This window comes from Oncorhynchus gorbuscha, linkage group LG04 (genome assembly GCF_021184085.1).
Source record: "Oncorhynchus gorbuscha isolate QuinsamMale2020 ecotype Even-year linkage group LG04, OgorEven_v1.0, whole genome shotgun sequence".
NCBI lineage: Eukaryota > Metazoa > Chordata > Actinopteri > Salmoniformes > Salmonidae > Oncorhynchus > Oncorhynchus gorbuscha.
Window position 1 is genome coordinate 8,988,558 of NC_060176.1, and position 17,220 is coordinate 9,005,777.

The window sequence follows — 17,220 nt, forward strand, 5'->3', positions numbered from 1 at the left end:
AACTAAAGTGTAGATGGTAAATTAAACCTTGTAAAAACAGAATAATAAAGCAATTGTTCAGCTTTCTCTATCCAGATGTCCAGAATGGACAAAATCATACAGATAAAGAAATGTGTACATTTAAAATAAACCAACATATGTAAGATGCCTATTCCCTATGGGCCCTGGTTAATTGTAGTGCACTTTAAATGGAATATGGTGCCATTTGGGGTGCAACTCATGTCTCTATTGGGGCTGTTTCCTGCTGCAGACACCTGACAGATAAGCTGTTGAGGGGGATGTTGGAACATCTTCCTGCAGGGCCATTATCTGATTGATGTCTGCTCCTGGCTTGTGGCACTGGGAGGTACAGCACTGCTGCAGCAGGACATGTGGTTCAGAGTATGAGTCAGTCCACCAGCTGTACAACTCTTGCCAACAGGGTGGAGAAAACATCAAGTCATCTCAGGCCTGGCAACTGTATTAGCAATGGTGTAGCAGTTGTGGTGTGGGTGATGATTTACGAGTCCATGTAGGATATGATACACACCTACAATTAAACAGTCAGCGAGTGTCATACGTGGCGCACTGAAGGTTTGGGCCATAGGTTTGGAGATAACAGACCATGAATTGGATTATGGAAATCCTGACATCTTCAAAACTGTGTTAATAATTTTGTTGCAAAGGGCTATTTTATTATAGGCATACACAATCTAAAATAAAGTAAAAAGGTAAAAGCCACTGCTGACAGTAATGCTTCATGACACTATATACTCTGGTGTCGTTTATTTGTGTCCTTCCCCATAGCAAATCCCTCAACAACCCCTGCGGTCTAATGCTAAAAGCCTATTATCCAATTTGCAGGTTCTGAGAAATGGGTCGGCCTTCATGATTGGTGCATTGCAATTTCCCCAATTGCATAACAGCACGTCGCATTTACACTTCAACGTCCCCTTATTTAGGACACGTGTAAAATAGCAGCCATTGTTTACTAGAAATAGTGACGAAGGGAAAAATACACAAAAATGCAAACATTGGTAAACGCATTTATACGTTGTCTCTATTTTCTCCTCCCTCCCTCTTGGCTTCATCTTGGAGTTTGCTGGTGGATTGGGGATGAGTGTGGAAAGATGACATGGCCCAATCCCAGAGCGCGTTTCAAAAGCAGAACGCTTCTTACATATCAGGAAGTAACCTTACAAGACCGCTCCATCCCCTCGGTCTCCCCAGTTCCTAGCTGCGTCTCGCTAGCTGCTAGCTCCACGCCACCCCAGGGTTCTCCGTGGGGTAGAATTTGGGGGCTCTGGCAAGCTGTGGAGCGCATCTTCGGGGCTTCCTTGGCCATCCACCGGTGTGGGTGTCAAAAGCGTCGAGGTGTGTGTGCCCCGTATTCTTGCGACTTCAATTGTTGTATTACAGGGAATACATACTTTCATGAAAGCACTACCACTGGTGTAGCCGAGGAGGAAGTGAACGAACCGGGTGAAAACGCATTTATTTCGGGTAAAATGACGAGTGCCACCATGGAGTTTCAGAAACATATCGAATCTGCATTAGTTTCGTCAGCGGGACGGGAAATCGACGAGGTAATAATTGTGGATCAACACCTGCAGGAGATGGGGACTCAAGTGATGATCACAGTGGCTATTCAAGCGGCAGACGACGAGGAACCAGCGGAGGAGGTGTCCTCAAACAATCTCGATTTCCTCGGAGGCAGCTGTAGTGAAGACGAATTTGGAAGACATGATAAATCCAGGTAAATGTTTTCTCTTGTAATGGCGTGTCTGTCTGTCTGTCTGTCTGTCTGTCTGTATCCTCCTTTCTAACGTTCTGATTTGATTGTTTGTTATTGGAATGAACCTTATGTATGCTAAAATACTGCATACTTTCATTTTTGTCGTTTCGTGATATTTCAATGTGAACTTCAATTCCACAGTGAAGAGTTATGGTAATTGCCAGACAGCTTCTAACCACCTGTGGACGGGCATTGTAATCCCATTGACGCCAAAAAAGAGAGGCCGATTTGGATGGCACCTTTACACTCATTGCTCTAATTCCCCTGCGTCATCCCCTGCTTTCTCAACCTGGACTCAGACGTAACATAGTGTAACGACCCTGGGTTTATAAGCGCGAATATTGACTGCCGCTCGTACAAGCTTTTGGGGCACAGTCGATAGCACGCTGGACTTCGGGCTAGAAGGTCGAGGGTTCGAGGCCTCGAGGCCTGCTCCCTGCCTGTTTCATTACAATAGTAAATGTAAATCCGGGGCACTCCAAATAGGTTCAGATGTTACATTTCGTATGGTGCGGTATGTATTCATTTGTCGGATGTCCATCCATCTTGTATGATATGTTAGGAAATGCAATTTGCAAAATGTGTGACAAGTTACGAATTCCACACTTATATATTTTTACACATTGTTGTGGCTAACGTTAGCTTGGTTAAAACACATTTGTGTGTATAACAGCACTTATTTGGCAGCTGAAACCCAGAGGACAAACTATCCAGGATTATTTTGAGAACTGTTTTCTATGGGATACTAGATTTGAGGCATCTGGTTGCCGTTCCTATGGCTTCCACTAGATGTTAAGTCTTTAGAAATTGGTTGATGTTTTTCCTTTGAGAAATTAAGTAGCCCTTTCCTTTCTGGGTGTCGAGCCAAGTGGACTGTTTGGGGCGCGGGACCTGGAACTCGCTCCACTTTCATTTTATCCGCTATTGAACACAGTATATTCTGTCTTAAATTTGATCGATTATTTACGTTTTAAAATACCTAAAGTTGGATTAGGAAAGTTGTTTGGACCAAGTTTACAGGTAACTTATTAGATCATTTGTAGTCATGTTGGGTGAGTTGGAACTGGTGTTTTTCTGAAACAAACACTCCAAAGAAATTGACATTTTGGGGATATAACGATGGAATTTATCGCACAAAAGGATAATTCGATTTTTATGGGACATTTTGAAGTGCCAACAGAAGATGTTCAAAGGTAAGGCATGAATTCTATCGTTATTTCTGAGTTGTTGCGCCTGGCGGGTTGAAATATGATTGTCATGTGTTTGTATGATGGGGTGCTGTCCTCAGATAGTCGCATGGTTTGCTTTCGCCGTAAAGCCTTTTTGAAATCTGAGCTGGTGGCTGGATTAACAAAGTTAAGTTATATTTTAGTGTATTGCACTAGTGATTTTATGAAAGTTAAATATTTCTCATTTGAATTTCGTGCTCCGCAATTTCACCAGATGTTGTCAATGTTCCGCTAGCGGAACCTCTAGCCGTAACAGGTTTTAACTAACTGGTCTTAACCATATGAAACGTATCATACTAAATTGAGTGTTCGGATTTACATTTACTATGTTATGTCTAGTCTGAGACCAGGCTGGCTATTTTTGTCCTTGTAAATCCCTGTGACTGAGTGCTAATGTATGGCTATGTGGTTGGTATGTTTAACTTAGGTAGTCTGAAATAAATTCATATTCTTAGCCAGGTCAGCCAATACATCATAGTCAGTCTTGCGGTGTTCCTCACCTGCAACAATGTTGCACTTGTTTAGGGGCATGGAACATTTTTAGTTTTCACATGGTACTTTTGTAACCAGTGAACTACTCATTGATGCTCTTTGACCAGCTTATTATTGTGGCAGGAGAGAATCAGAGGTTTGGTCCCTTTACAGTGGTGTTGTGTGCGGGGGAGATGTTGCGCCCACATATTTTGTTGAAGGGCTTCCCCTGACTTTAACACAGTGGGTTGGATGCTGCAATCATTACGTTGTCTGGGGTTGTAAGACTAGTGTCTTGCCTAGCCTGCGGGGTGGCATCTCTGTGTGAGGAGGATGACTCATCGACACAGTAATGTCATTCAGACATTCACTCTTATTGCAGCTGGCAATGCTAGCCTGGCATACCTGTGCAAATTTTAAAGCCCTCTGTCAATAGAGCTTTGATTAAACCTTTGTTTTGGTGTGGCAGGCAGTAAATGACTACATTGTTTGATTTTGAAGTCTGGCTGATATGGTAAATAGCCCTGTCCCTGTGGGGGAGGCATGTAGTGTGGAGATCAGTGACTCTGCACTCTTCAGATGGAGAGGTCTTAGAAATTTCTGTTCATGTTGGCGGGACACCCTGTGGTGTTGCGGTTCTGGCAGAGAGCAGTGTGACGGTCACACTGGTTAGGCAGCCTGTCAGAAGAATCTGAAAATGAAATCTGAGGAAAGAGTCAAGATGGCAGATCTCCAGCAGCTCTTCTCAGCATGTTGCCATGGGTAATGAATGGCTGAGGCTGTTTTGATCAGTTCTCCTGCCAAATCGGTTAAGCTCCTGCCTTGTGTCTCTGTGAACTGGCATGTTATCCATTTATCTTTCTCAGTGGCGCTGGCACGAGTGGCGGTGAGCTGGAGGAGGAGAGCTGGCAGCCCCCAGACCCAGAGCTGACCCAGAAGCTGGTGGCCCAGATCGAGTACTACCTGTCGGATGAGAACCTGGAACACGATGCCTTCCTGCTCAAACACGTCCGACGCAACAAGCTGGGCTTCGTCAGTGTCAAACTGCTCACCTCCTTCAAGAAGGTAATGTTTGATCTCCTGCTGACCAGTTTGGTGTCTTGATATTGAAATATCAATTGCATTCCCTGGGGGGCTCATATAACTGAATGCAACAGCTGTTCCTAGTGTCAATATGGCAAGCTGTTGGGGCTAGGAAGTGCTTTCTCACATGAGTTGGCGGTGGCAGCATCTTGTGTGAATGAGGCTCATACAGGCTCATTGAATTTGGCTGTTTACTATTTCAGTCTACACTTCCAAGAAAAATATATTTTTCTCCTCTACTGGTTTCATTTCTAATGTTCACAGCTGCATGAATACTGTAATTGTTTTAGTTTCTAAGAGGAGCTAACAATAACAGCAAATTTGTTGCTGTATTTACCAACAAAGTTTGAAATTTAGGAACTGTTAAACACTTCAGTAGTAGCCAGTAACTTGATTGGCCTTTTGATAGCTGTTGCTTACATATAAATAATCTCATTCTAGATCTGTGGCTGCTTATGTTATCATACTACCATCAGAACCATGGCTTTTTAGTTTTCAGGATGTATGAATAAACAAAAGTTCTCATACAGGATGCTGCCTGTAAAAGTACTGACTTTCACTTCCGATTATCTCTAACAGTTGTTTTCCTTCCAGGTGAAGCACTTGACGCGAGACTGGAGAACAACTGCATATGCTCTGCGCCACTCGACAATACTTGAGCTAAATGATGAGGGGCGCAAAGTGCGTCGCAGATCAACAGTGCCTGTGTTTGCCAGTGAGTCTCTGCCAAGCCGCATGCTACTACTCAGCGAGCTGCAGAGCTGGCCAGAGCTGGGTGTGGCGATGGAGGGTGGGGCTGGCGATGGGAGTGAGGGCGGCGCTACCCAACAGGAACAACTGATGAAGCTGCTGCTGAAAGCGTTTGGAACATATGGAGCCATTGCCTCTGTGAGGGTGCTGAAGCCTGGCAAGGACCTGCCAGCCGACCTGAAGAAGCTGAGTGGCCGCTACACACAGCTGGGCACTGAGGAGTGTGCCATCGTGGAGTATGAGGAGGTGGAGGCTGCAGTCAAAGCCAACGAGGCTGTGGGCAGCGATGAGGGGACAGGGTCTCTGGGGTTGAAGGTGGTCCTGATCGGCACCAAGCCTCCCAAGAAGAAGGTGCCCAAAGATCAGCGTCAGCGCGAGGAGGGAGTAGGAGGAATGAGGAAGAGCCACTCACTCAACAGCCGGGTACGGGAGCTTCAGTATCACGAAGACTCTGCCTGTAGCTCCTCAGAGACTGAGAGCAACCCCACCTCCCCCAGACTGGCCCGCAAATCCCGCTCTGTCAATAAGCTAAGTCCCACTGGAGGGGGTGCCACCTTCCAGAACAATCACCTGAGCCCAGCTGTGTCCCCACGCACCAGCCCCTGGTCGAGCCCCCGGGCCAGCCCATGCTCCCAACGCAAGTCTCCCCACTCCCATAAGTCTCCTTTGGCCAGTGAGGGCAGACTGAGCCCTGAGGCTGGGCGACGTTGGGCGGACTACTCCTCAGACAGCAGCCTGACGCCGTCCGGTAGCCCCTGGGTCCAGAGGCGCAGGCAGGTGGCCTCCCAGGAGAGCAGCCCAGTAGGGAGCCCCATGCTGGGTCGAAAGATCCAGGGCGCAGACGGGCTTCCACCAGGTGTAATGCGTCTACCGCGTGGGCCTGATGGAACACGTGGTTTTCACTGTGGTGTGTCCATTGGTGTTGCTGAGAGGGGAGAGAAGACCGCTTCTACCCAAACCTGACACTCAGACACCCCCCCCCATGCCCCCAGTTCTAAAGCAGTACACTGAGTACAGCGATGAGATTTGGCCCAGTCCTTTGGCCACTACATTGACATTCTTCATCCCCCGCCCCACATTTGAATGGTCGTAGATTTGTTCTGTTTAATCGTTGTTTGGGGATTTGCCTGTCTTTGTTATACTTTTTATACAATATTTTGTTTAAAAACATGGTGACGTCTAATTTATGAATATTTAAGATACATTTTGAGTTTATTAAATTCAAAATTGAGTACTGTATTTGACACAAGTAATGGTATTTGTCACCTCCCATTGCTATCTAAGGTGTTGAGCATGGGGCGGGGCGGGGCAGAGATTTACTTCAGTAACCCTATTTTACTTTTTTATTGGAAAGTTTCCAGTGTCAGTCTTAGTGTGTAAAATCTCATTTTGTATGTATGGTGTGAACAGTGGTATGGGCACATGGTGTGGATATCACCATATGCCTTTTGCCATTTGTCTATGGAGACATTGAGTGTCTTGAGTTTGCTCCTTAAACTGTGGCCATACTTTCCCTGCCAGAAGGTTGAACAGTTATCACATGGACTACTTTTTTTTATTTTTCCTTAAATTTTATATATTTTCCTGGATGCCTAACTTAAGCTTCCAAAGTAGGGGTTACTCTCCTAGCTCTGCAAAAAATGAAAAATGTTAAATGGGGGGGGGTGTCCTTCCTCGGCTGGAATCTGTTTCTATCAGTGTATAGCCTTTACCGAGTCCCCAACAACCTGGTTTTCAGGGGAAATGCAAAGAGCCTGATCAGACTTCTGCTTTTGGATGTTATATCATGACACTAATCCATCTTAACTCCTACACATTTACTGGATTGGTTGAACAGTGTAGAAGAGAACCTCCCCTGACTTTTCTTGTCAAGACCAGTATATAGGGGATCTGGTTTCAGGTGTTACTTTTACGGGTTGGGTTAATCAGTGTGTAGCATGCTGGTAGTGGGGGATGCAATGTTCAGGTTTGAGTGTGCAAAATGGAGATGCTCTTGAACTCTTGACATCTGAGCTGGGGTAATGTGCATTTTCTTAATTGTACAAAATAAATCACAAATTGCATTTGGCTTGTGGCAACATTTTTCATTTACATTCTATTAGGAATGGGCAAGCCAATTCCGCTTAACGCAAGGTCAAGTGTTTTAGTTTCTAAGATTGCTTGTGCAAGATTGAAATGAATATCCTAATCACATGCAAAAGACAAGTGGCTTATTGGCTGCATTCCACAATGATCCACCATTATCACATGAGATTGACTGCACAGATGAAGCTCATGAGCTGGAAGAGTGTGGATGTTAGTATCAATACCGGCCTTCTCTGTAAAATATGGTTAACAAATTTACAGATTGCAGTCAGATTTGAAAAGCTATTACTCAGGTCTATTACATAGCTGGATCTAATTGGTATTACTGTGAAATTGCTTTCAAATGTTCCTTAGCAACCACAAAGGTCTGTAGCAAATCCAGTATCATGCTGGGATGCTATGAAATCAGATGTATTGGAAGACAACTACTCCGTTCCAGTTCATATAAGAAAATCAGTCCACTGAAAAATTAATTAGGCCCTAATGTATGGATTTCATGTGACTGGGAATACAGATATGCATCTGGTCACAATTTTATTTATTTTTTTAAGTGTGGATCAGAACCATTCAGTATCTGTGACCATTTCTCATGCAGAGTTGATTAGGCTGTTGATTGTAGAATATTGTCCCAATCCTCAAGGCTGTGTGAAATTGCTGTATATTGGTGGGAATTTCAACACACTGTTGTACACATCAATCCAGAGCATCCCAAACACGCTCAATGGGTGACATGTTTGAGTATGCATGCCATGGTAGAAATGGACATTTTCAGCTTCAAGGAATTGTATACCTCCCACACAGTTTACCGAAACCCTTCAATGGATTGATTCTTCCAGGTTAATTCTGACATCCATCTATATAACACAAGACACTGCAATAACCTTCACCCTCCCCACTGCCACACCTCACATAGAGAATTAACTATCAGATACAGTGGTCCCATACTCTGGAATTCTTCTCTTCACATTGCCAAAACCTCATCCGGTCAGCCTGATGAACCAAACTACCCAATAATCCCTCCATGTAGCCTCACTCACATAATCACATGTTTTTTCTTATTTACTGAGTATATATGTGCAATTATAATTTAAATGCTTTGCTTGACTGATTGAACAAACTTTTTTTTAACTTATTGGTGTGGTTTTCATAAGCCCTTTTGGGCTTCTAACCTTACCTGCACACCATTTTTACCTGTTTTATCAGTACTGTTTTGTCTGACTTTTCTTTGGTGCAAAAAAAACCTAAAAGCTGCTGAAACATGAGGTGATGGTGGCGGATGAATGGTGTGACAATGGGCCTCAGGATCTCTTCGTGGTATCTCTGCATTCAAATTGCCAGATAAGATGTAATTGTGTTGTCCGGCCATACCCCACTAACACCATGCGGCACTCTTCACAACGCTGACATCAGTAAACTGCTGGCCCACACGACACTATACACGTGGTCTGCAGTTGAGGCATATTGGACGTACTTCCAAATTCTCTAATATGACATTGGAGGCAGCTTATGGTAGGGAAATTAACATTACATTCTCTGGCAGCAGCTCGTGGACATTCCTGCAGTCAGCATGTCAATTGCATGCTCCTTCAAAAATTTTGACATTGTTGCATTGTGTTGTGACAAAACTACACATTTTAGAATGGCCTTTTTGTCACCTGCACAAGGCACACCTGTAAGGATCATGGTATTTAAGTAGCTTCTTGATATTCCATATCTGTCAGCTGGAGAAATGCTCACTAACAAGGATGTAAACAAATTTGTGCACAAAATTTGGTAGACAAGCTTTTTGTGCTTATGAAAAATTTCTGGGATTTTTTATTTCAGCTCATGAAACATGGGACCAACACTTCACATGTTGAATTTATATTTTTGTTCAGTGTACTGTATAACATCCTAGGAACCAGTAGCCTATTACTGTTGCTGGGAGATCCAATGAAATGCCAAACTAATTATTGCATAAAACAGGAATAAATGAGTAGTCTGTCATCACTCGCGATTAACAATGCTAAACTAATCATAGGGGATTTCACCACAATGGAAGTTGTTCTGATTCACTTAGGATTGTTGACTCTCAATGAATATGAACCTGCAAATGACTGTCCTATTACCTAAGAGAACTCACATGCTCATAGGAGTAATGTTATTCAATGTTTCCATAAATGCCAATTAACCCAGTAAGACTGCTTTCATTTAATTAAAGAATTACTCTTCTGTTCAGTACTGATTGTCTCGTATCATTGATTTGACAGTCTTTGTTTTATGTTTTTATCAGAAATGACTAGGTGATATGGTTCTATTGCGGTTGTATTTTAAGATGCTACTCGTTGAGATACGTCAGCCTCAACTGAGAAGTGTTCGGTTAAAAATACATAACCCAAAATGAAACAATTTCTTACAGGTTGTATTCATGCTCAGTGAGATATGGCATAGTGAGGATGACTGGCATTTATTATTCTAACTGGGTAGCCTTGCCAGCCAAAATGTAGAGGTGGCGGTCAGTCAATTCAGCGCAAACAATGGGCCAAACACATTCTGTTGGAGGTGGTACATAACAGTAAGTGAGGAACTGGGGATGGGGAGCGTATGCAGATTAGCCAATGAGAAGCACTAACACATGCTAGCACCAATTGTATGTTATATGGTGTATGTATTCACAACCATTAGTCAGTAAGCTCTTGGTTTACGGTAGTGAGCGTATCTTTCTGTAGGCCTGTATTTCTGTATCCAACAGCACTGTCTCAAAGATGTGGCACGGCATTTTACTGTGTGAAAGAATGTAGAGGTGAAGTCTAGGTCAATCATCATGGAAATAACACCAGATGATTTTGTTTATTCAAGTATGCTTATAATACTAGACAATACTAACAGCAGGCTGAAGACAATAAGGCACAAAGTTCAATAATATTTAACAAATTTATATTTACAATTCTCAAACATTGTTATTACAGTGTTCCAAAAAAACAAATCCTACCTCCAGAACATGAACACATTTTCACCAGAAATATAGGTTACCAGTTTGTGCAGCACACATACTCAAGCTCTGGATATGAGAGGCTACATATCGTAACCATTCGGGCTGGGCGATTAGCAATGAAGAAAAAAACCTGTTGTACAAGTTCTTTGAAAACTAGTACTAAAACAATTCTGAACCAGTTAGTGACCTATTTGAAGCCTGCACAGCTTTACGAGAACAGATTGTGTGTTTTGGGCATGCAGAGCAATGCCATTGTAACAGAACTTTAGACCGTCCCCTCACCCATACCTGGGCGTGAACCAGGGACCCTGTGCACACAACAACAGTCACCCACGAAGCATCGTTACCCCTCACTCCACAAAAGCGGCCCTTGCAGAGCAAGGGGATCCACTACTTCAAGGTCTCAGAGCAAGTGACATCACCGATTGAAACGCTATTTAGCGCGCACCACCGCTGACTAGCTAGCTCTTTCACATCCGTTACACCGTATAATGCTGAAATCTGACATATGCATATTGGTGCACATCACAGAAGGTTGGTGGCGCCTTAATTGGGGAGGACGGGCTCATGGTAATGGCTGGAGCGGAATAGTATCAAATACATCAAACACATGGTTTCCATGCGTTTAATGCCGTTCCAGCCATTACTATGAGCCGTCCTCCCCTCAACAGCCTCCTGTGGTGCACATCCACAATGCAATAAATATAAATACACAATATAAGCCCCAGCCATAATAACCATGTAATTTCCCCAAATCTGTATCCCAACCACATTTTCAACCAAGCAATCTGACATTCATGTTGCAATGTTACACTCCAAAGAAAATAACCGTCCAAGTACTCTTTTGCTGGTTTATTTTGCAGACAGAACACTGAAAGGTTGATCTGCTATCCACCGATGCACATTACCATCCACCACACTTAGCAGGTGCCACATGCTTTTACAAAACCTACAGGGAAGAACCACTGCTTTTCTTCCAAGCACTTTTTGTTTCTGTTATCGGTATTATAATAAGTCCATTTTGTGTTCTGTAGCCATGGTTACTGGTCTCCTATGCATGACCATGGAGCACCATAGGTGGCCATTGTTACAATATAATTCCAAGCACTGCTTAACTGTCCCTACCTCCCATTCTCCAGTCAGTCCATATCAGCCTGACCAACTAATCACCATTAACCAAACAACTCCAAAACGATGCTCAGTGCAGCTTGTATTACAGTACATCGGTGAAGGACGCTTGGGCTTGATGATCTAGAGGCGGACCTGACAAGGCTGACCTTGATGCTGCACTGGTGGCAGATGGGACAAGAAGTCAGTCTTTGCAAACAGTGGGAGTTTGGGCAAGCAGATGGTGTGATAATGGAATGGCATCTACATAGAGTGGATATTTACAGTCAGACAGTCTAAACTGAAATGGAGAGGGTATCAACCCTACAAACCATCATGCCTGTGGAGTGGGCATCAATCACAGGTCTCAGATGTAGAGGGAGCCATCGGCTGGCCCCACATAGCCCGCTCCAATCAGCAGCACATCAATCAGGGTCCAGATGCCCAGGCCACCGAAACTGAACAGCTTGCCCAGACCCTCTCTCCACTGGCCTAGATAGAACCGGTCAGCCCCAAATCCACCTAGTGTAATGCTGTAGATAGAAACACAACAATAACACAACTGGGATTCTACTGGTAACAGTGAAGAGCATAGAAGACATGGACATCTAAGCGGGAAGGCGCACCATATTGAATGTCGGCCGTAAGCAGTAGACCACCTTCTTGGTGTTGACAAAGGGTGGCAAGTCAACGTGTACAATCGTCGGGAAATTAAAATAAAATTACAGCTGATGTTCTGTTGTCAGAGGTGGTAGGATGGACACTTGCTGCTTTTAACCTTCATCACGGCTTGTTTTGTCCTTAAGAGATTTGAGTGATGGATAAGTCTTATTCTTTCAACCCAAGACTGTCAATTATTGGTAGTTCTGCAGGTTGATTCTGCTGCGACGATTGGATAGCATGCACTGCAGCACACATGCACCTGTGCTCTGGATGATTTGAGTATTGCAAGCCGTGCCAGACAGCAGTCCTGTGTGGACAGAATTTAAATCTAAACCGAACCCAAGGAAAACACTGTTGTTCTTGATTTCGTAAATCTCACAAATCTCAGTTTTATAAGATACTGACTTAAAATACTGTCCTATTTACACTTTGTAGTCAGTTTTGGCACCAAAATAAATGTTTCTGACTAATATCGATGCCACATAAGCCGTTTTCAACCAGATAAACCATTTTTTGTTTCAGCCTTCCTTTAATAAATCCTCTACGGGATCAGTGTCCCCTCTACGGGATCGGTCCCCCCACGTGACGGTTGAGCTAACTTAAGCTAATACGATTAGCATGAGGTTGTAAGTAACAAAAAAAATCCCAGGACATAGACATATCTGATATGGGTAGAAAGCTTGCATTCTTGTTAATCTAACTGCACTGTCCAATTTACAGTAGCTATTACAGTGAAATAATACCACACTACTGTTTGAGGAGAGTGCACAATTATGAACTTAGATGTATTAATAAAACAATTAGGCACATTTGGGCAGTCTTGATATAATATTTTGAACAGAAATGCAATGATTCATTGGATCAGTCTTAAACGTTGCACATACACTGCTGCCATCGAGTGGCAAAATATGTGCCTGGGCTGGAATAATACATTATGGCCTTTGCCTTGCATTTCAAAGCTGGTAAAAAAACATTTTTTTAAATGCATATTTTCTTCTTTGTATTATCTTTAACCAGATCTAATGTGTTATATTCTCCTACATTCATTTCACATTTCCACAAACTTCAAAATGTTTAGTTTCAAATGGTATCAAGAACATACATCTCCTTATTTCAGGTCCTGAGCTACAGTCAGTTAGATTTGGGTATATCATTTTAGGCAGAAATTGAAAAAAGGGGTCAGATCCTTAAGAGGTTTTGACAGTATGCTTGTGCAGGGGTTTTACCTGAGTGCCAGTGCTGTAGACCACTTGTACCCTCCTGTCCAGTTGCAGTACAAACGTTTCTGAAATACTCTTTTACCTGAGAACAAAAGACAGGCAGTATTACACTCCCCTCCATACGCATTTGGGCAGTATACACGCCCCTCCAAATGCATTTGAACAGTGAAGCATTTGGCTCTATACTCCAGCATTTTAGATTTGAGATAATGTTTTATTTGAGGGTATTTTCATACATATTGGTCTTAAAGCACTTCCTGTAACTAGTCCCCCCATTTGAAGGAGTCATAAGTATTTGGACAAACTAACTTATAGTGTAGTCAAAGGTTTAGAATTTGGTTCCATATTCCTTGCACGCCAAAACTACTTCAAGCTTGTGACTCAACTGCGTTTGGGGTTTGTTTTGCCCAATTGGAACTGAATTGTGAATAATGTCTTGTGCCATTTGAATCACTTTTATTGTAAGTAAGAATAGAAGATGTTTCTGAACACTTCTACATTCATGTGAATGCTAACATGATTATAGATAATCTTGAATCAATTATGAATAATGATGAGTGAGAAGGTTAGAGGCACATAGAGCATACCCCCCAAAAAATACTATTCTCCCCAGATATTGGTAATGGTGAGAGTTTAGCATGTTTTGTTGTAGCCTCTGAATGCCATCTCACTCATTATTCATGATTAATTCATGGTTTTTCTTAATAATGGCATTATCAGGATTAATTGTGTTTAGAAGTATCTTATCTACTCAGAAAGAAAATCATAATTCAGTTACTTTGACAAAATATAACCCAGAACATAACCGAAACTAACTGCAAATGCATTCGAGGGGTTTGTAGAGTCACAAGAATGATGTAGTCATCGCGTGCAAGGAATATTGCACCAAATACTAAACATTTGACAAAATACTTACTTCACATGGGTGGGACTACATACATCATGTGCTTTCATTTCTAAATGGTCAAATATATGTATGAAAAGACCCTTAAATAAAAGGTGACATACTTCTGGACTGTTGCCTCGTGAAACACTTGATCCTAAGTCCAAAATGCTGGAGTATATACACTGCTCAAAAAAATTAAGGGAACACTTAAAACAACACAATGTAACTCAAAGTCAATCACACTTCTGTGAAATCAAACTGTCCACTTAGGAAGCAACACTGATTTACAATAAATTTCACATGCTGTTGTGCAAATGGAATAGACAACAAACAGGTGGAAATTATAGGCAATTAGCAAGACACCCCCAATAAAGGAGTGGTTCTGCAGGTGGTGACCACAGACCACTTCTCAGTTCCTATGCTTCCTGGCTGATGTTTTGGTCACTTTTGAATACTGGCGGTGCTTTCACTCTAGTGGTAGTATGAGACAGAGTCTACAACCCACACAAGTGGCTCAGGTAGTGCAGCTCATCCAGGATGGCACATCAATGCGAGCTGTGGCAAGAAGGTTTGCTGTGTCTGTCAGCGTAGTGTCCAGAGCATGGAGGCGCTACCAGGTGACAGGCCAGTACATCAGGAGACGTGGAGGAGGCCATAGGAGGGCAACAACCCAGCAGCAGGACCGCTACCTCCGCCTTTGTGCAAGGAGGAGCAGGAGGAGCACTGCCACAGCCCTGCAAAATGACCTCCAGCAGGCCACAAATGTGCATGTGTCTGCTCAAATGGTCAGAAACAGACTCCATGAGGGTGGTATGAGGGCCCGACGTCCACAGGTGGGGGTTGTCCAACACCGTGCAGGACGTTTGGCATTTGCCAGAGAACACCAAGATTGGCAAATTCGCCACTGACGCCCTGTGCTCTTCACAGATGAAAGCAGGTTCACACTGAGCACATGTGACAGACGTGACAGAGTCTGGAGACGCCATGAACGTTCTGCTGCCTGCAACATCCTCCAGCATGATTGGTTTGGCGGTGGGTCAGTCATGGTGTGGGGTGGCACTTCTTTGGGGGGGCCGCACAGCCCTCCATGTGCTTGCCAGAGGTAGCCTGACTGCCATTAGGTACCGAGATGAGATCCTCAGACCCCTTGTGAGACCATATGCTGGTGCGGTTGGTCCTGGGTTCCTCCTAATGCAAGACAATGCTAGACCACATGTGCCTGGAGTGTGTCATCAGTTCCTGCAAGAGGAAGCCATTGATGCTATGGACTGGCCCGCCGGTTCCCTAGACCTGAATCCAATTGAGCACATCTGGGACATCCTGTCTCGCTCCATCCACCAACGCCACGTTGCACCACAGACTGTCCAGGAGTTGGCGGATGCTTTAGTCCAGGTCTGGGAGGAGACCATCCGCCACCTCATCAGGAGCATGCCCAGGCATTGTAGGGCGGTCATACAGGCACGTGGAGGCCACACACACTACTGAGCCTCATTTGGACTTGTTTTAAAGGACATTACATCAAAGTTGGATCAGCCTGTAGTGTGGTTTTCCACTTGAATTTTGAGTGTGACTCCAAATCCAGACCTCCATGGGTTGATACATTTGATTTCCATTGATCATTTGTGTGATTTTGTTGTCCGCACATTCAACTATGTAAAGAAAAAAATGTAATAAGAATATTTCATTCATTCAGATCTAGGATGTGTTATTTTAGTGTTCCCTTTATTTTTTTGAGCAGTGTATAATAACTGTCCAAATACATATGGAAGTGTGTGTATGTATCTGAATAATAATGAACCAGACACACTGTACAGTAAGTGTATACCTAAGCAGTGTACGTGGTCCAGTACTTGGCAGGTGGCGTTGTAGCGTTTGCGAGGGCAGGCAACGGTCATACAGCTGGTTGAGTTGGAGCACCTGTACTGAGACAGGTCCAGCTGCCAGCAGAACTGGCACGTGATGGACAGGGAGAAGTTGGTCTGCTGCTTCCCCGACTCCACCTGCAAGCAGAGAAAAGTAAACAGCATACTGAAGCATCAACAACACAATGACAAAGTGCTACAGTTACTTACTTTCTTTGTAAATGGAGCTCCTTGTTCTTTGTCAAGAACAATCTGTGTCCAACTGGCGAACTGAACTCACTGTGCAGTGGACTCCTCTCTTGGCCTTGCAAGAGAAAGATGCTGGTTTGCCATAGCTACAGTTGTGATGATAGCTGCAGTTGAAGCAGTCAGCAGGCAGTCTGTTGCATTGACTCCCACTGGGACAGTTGGCAGCATAGCCATCTGAATCAGTTGGAGATGCTGCAAAATAATTCACAAGATATGTTGTCCCATGGACCTCATTCAGTAACCGCATACCAAAGAGGCACTGTCAGTGTCAACATGATAAAAACATCCCATGGATGGAGGCTGGGGAGATTTTACCAGATGGAGAAGGAACCACCGGGCTGGTGATGACTGGCTGAGCATCTCGGCTGTAAGGGGGCTCCTGGCCCACGTGTGGGGAGCTCAGGTACCCTGGAAGACAGGAGTTGGCATATAAGGGGGAGGGTGCATCATGTAGTTAGTTGTTATAGCTAGCAAGCTAATAAACACAGCTTGCTGGAGCAATTGTACATTAGTTAGCTAGCTTGCCAGATAAAATATGTGGATACTAGCCATAAACTCTTGTTAACTAGCTAGCTAATGTAACGCGTTATGCCAGCTAACTAGCATCGGGGGGAGAAAAAACATAAATCACAGATGCCTAGGCCTGGCATATAGAAATCCGCTTTAGCATATGTTTTGTTACATAACCTTACCATTCACACATCGCAAACATAGATCCAAAATGAACAGTGTTGTGATTCCATGGGCTTTTAGGTAGCGTCTTCCCTCAAATGGCCACATCTGACCGACGGTAGCCATTGTGCCAACAATGTAAATCCCTTTCTTAGCCTTGTGACCCGCCCATTTAAAGGGGACGTATAAAGATTA

The 17,220-nt window shown here is 43.7% G+C and overlaps 2 protein-coding genes across 2 annotated transcripts; one reads left to right on the plus strand and one right to left on the minus strand.

Annotated features, from left to right (window-relative positions):
- The first annotated feature begins 928 nt into the window (after positions 1 to 928).
- Positions 929 to 7,375, plus strand: LOC124033600 (la-related protein 6-like). The gene is made up of 3 exons (XM_046345686.1): positions 929 to 1,735; positions 4,341 to 4,539; positions 5,152 to 7,375. Exons 1-3 carry the CDS (start codon positions 1,005 to 1,007, stop codon positions 6,268 to 6,270), a joined length of 2,049 nt encoding a protein of 682 aa, XP_046201642.1. The 5' UTR covers positions 929 to 1,004; the 3' UTR covers positions 6,271 to 7,375.
- Positions 7,376 to 10,180: 2,805 nt separating this feature from the next.
- Positions 10,181 to 17,172, minus strand: LOC124033095 (TM2 domain-containing protein 3-like). Its single transcript, XM_046345026.1, has 6 exons — positions 17,046 to 17,172; positions 16,669 to 16,761; positions 16,385 to 16,545; positions 16,068 to 16,242; positions 13,363 to 13,438; positions 10,181 to 12,006 (listed from the first exon to the last, which is right to left on the minus strand). The coding sequence occupies exons 1-6, from the start codon at positions 17,149 to 17,151 to the stop codon at positions 11,841 to 11,843; spliced, it is 777 nt and encodes a 258-aa protein (XP_046200982.1). The 5' UTR covers positions 17,152 to 17,172; the 3' UTR covers positions 10,181 to 11,840.
- Between the last annotated feature and the right edge of the window lie 48 nt (positions 17,173 to 17,220).

Coding starts and splice junctions, on each gene's coding strand:
- LOC124033095 (XM_046345026.1), bottom strand. CDS start 17,151: ATGGCTACCGTCGGTCAGATGTGGCCATTTGAGGGAAGACGCTACCTA. Junction 16,243..16,384: donor AGAGAGGAGTCCACTGCACA/GTGAGTTCAGTT, acceptor CTCTGCTTGCAG/GTGGAGTCGGGGAAGCAGCA. Junction 12,007..13,362: donor TCTACAGCACTGGCACTCAG/GTAAAACCCCTG, acceptor TTCTATCTACAG/CATTACACTAGGTGGATTTG.
- LOC124033600 (XM_046345686.1), top strand. CDS start 1,005: ATGCAAACATTGGTAAACGCATTTATACGTTGTCTCTATTTTCTCCTC. Junction 1,736..4,340: donor GGAAGACATGATAAATCCAG/GTAAATGTTTTC, acceptor TATCTTTCTCAG/TGGCGCTGGCACGAGTGGCG. Junction 4,540..5,151: donor TGCTCACCTCCTTCAAGAAG/GTAATGTTTGAT, acceptor TTTTCCTTCCAG/GTGAAGCACTTGACGCGAGA.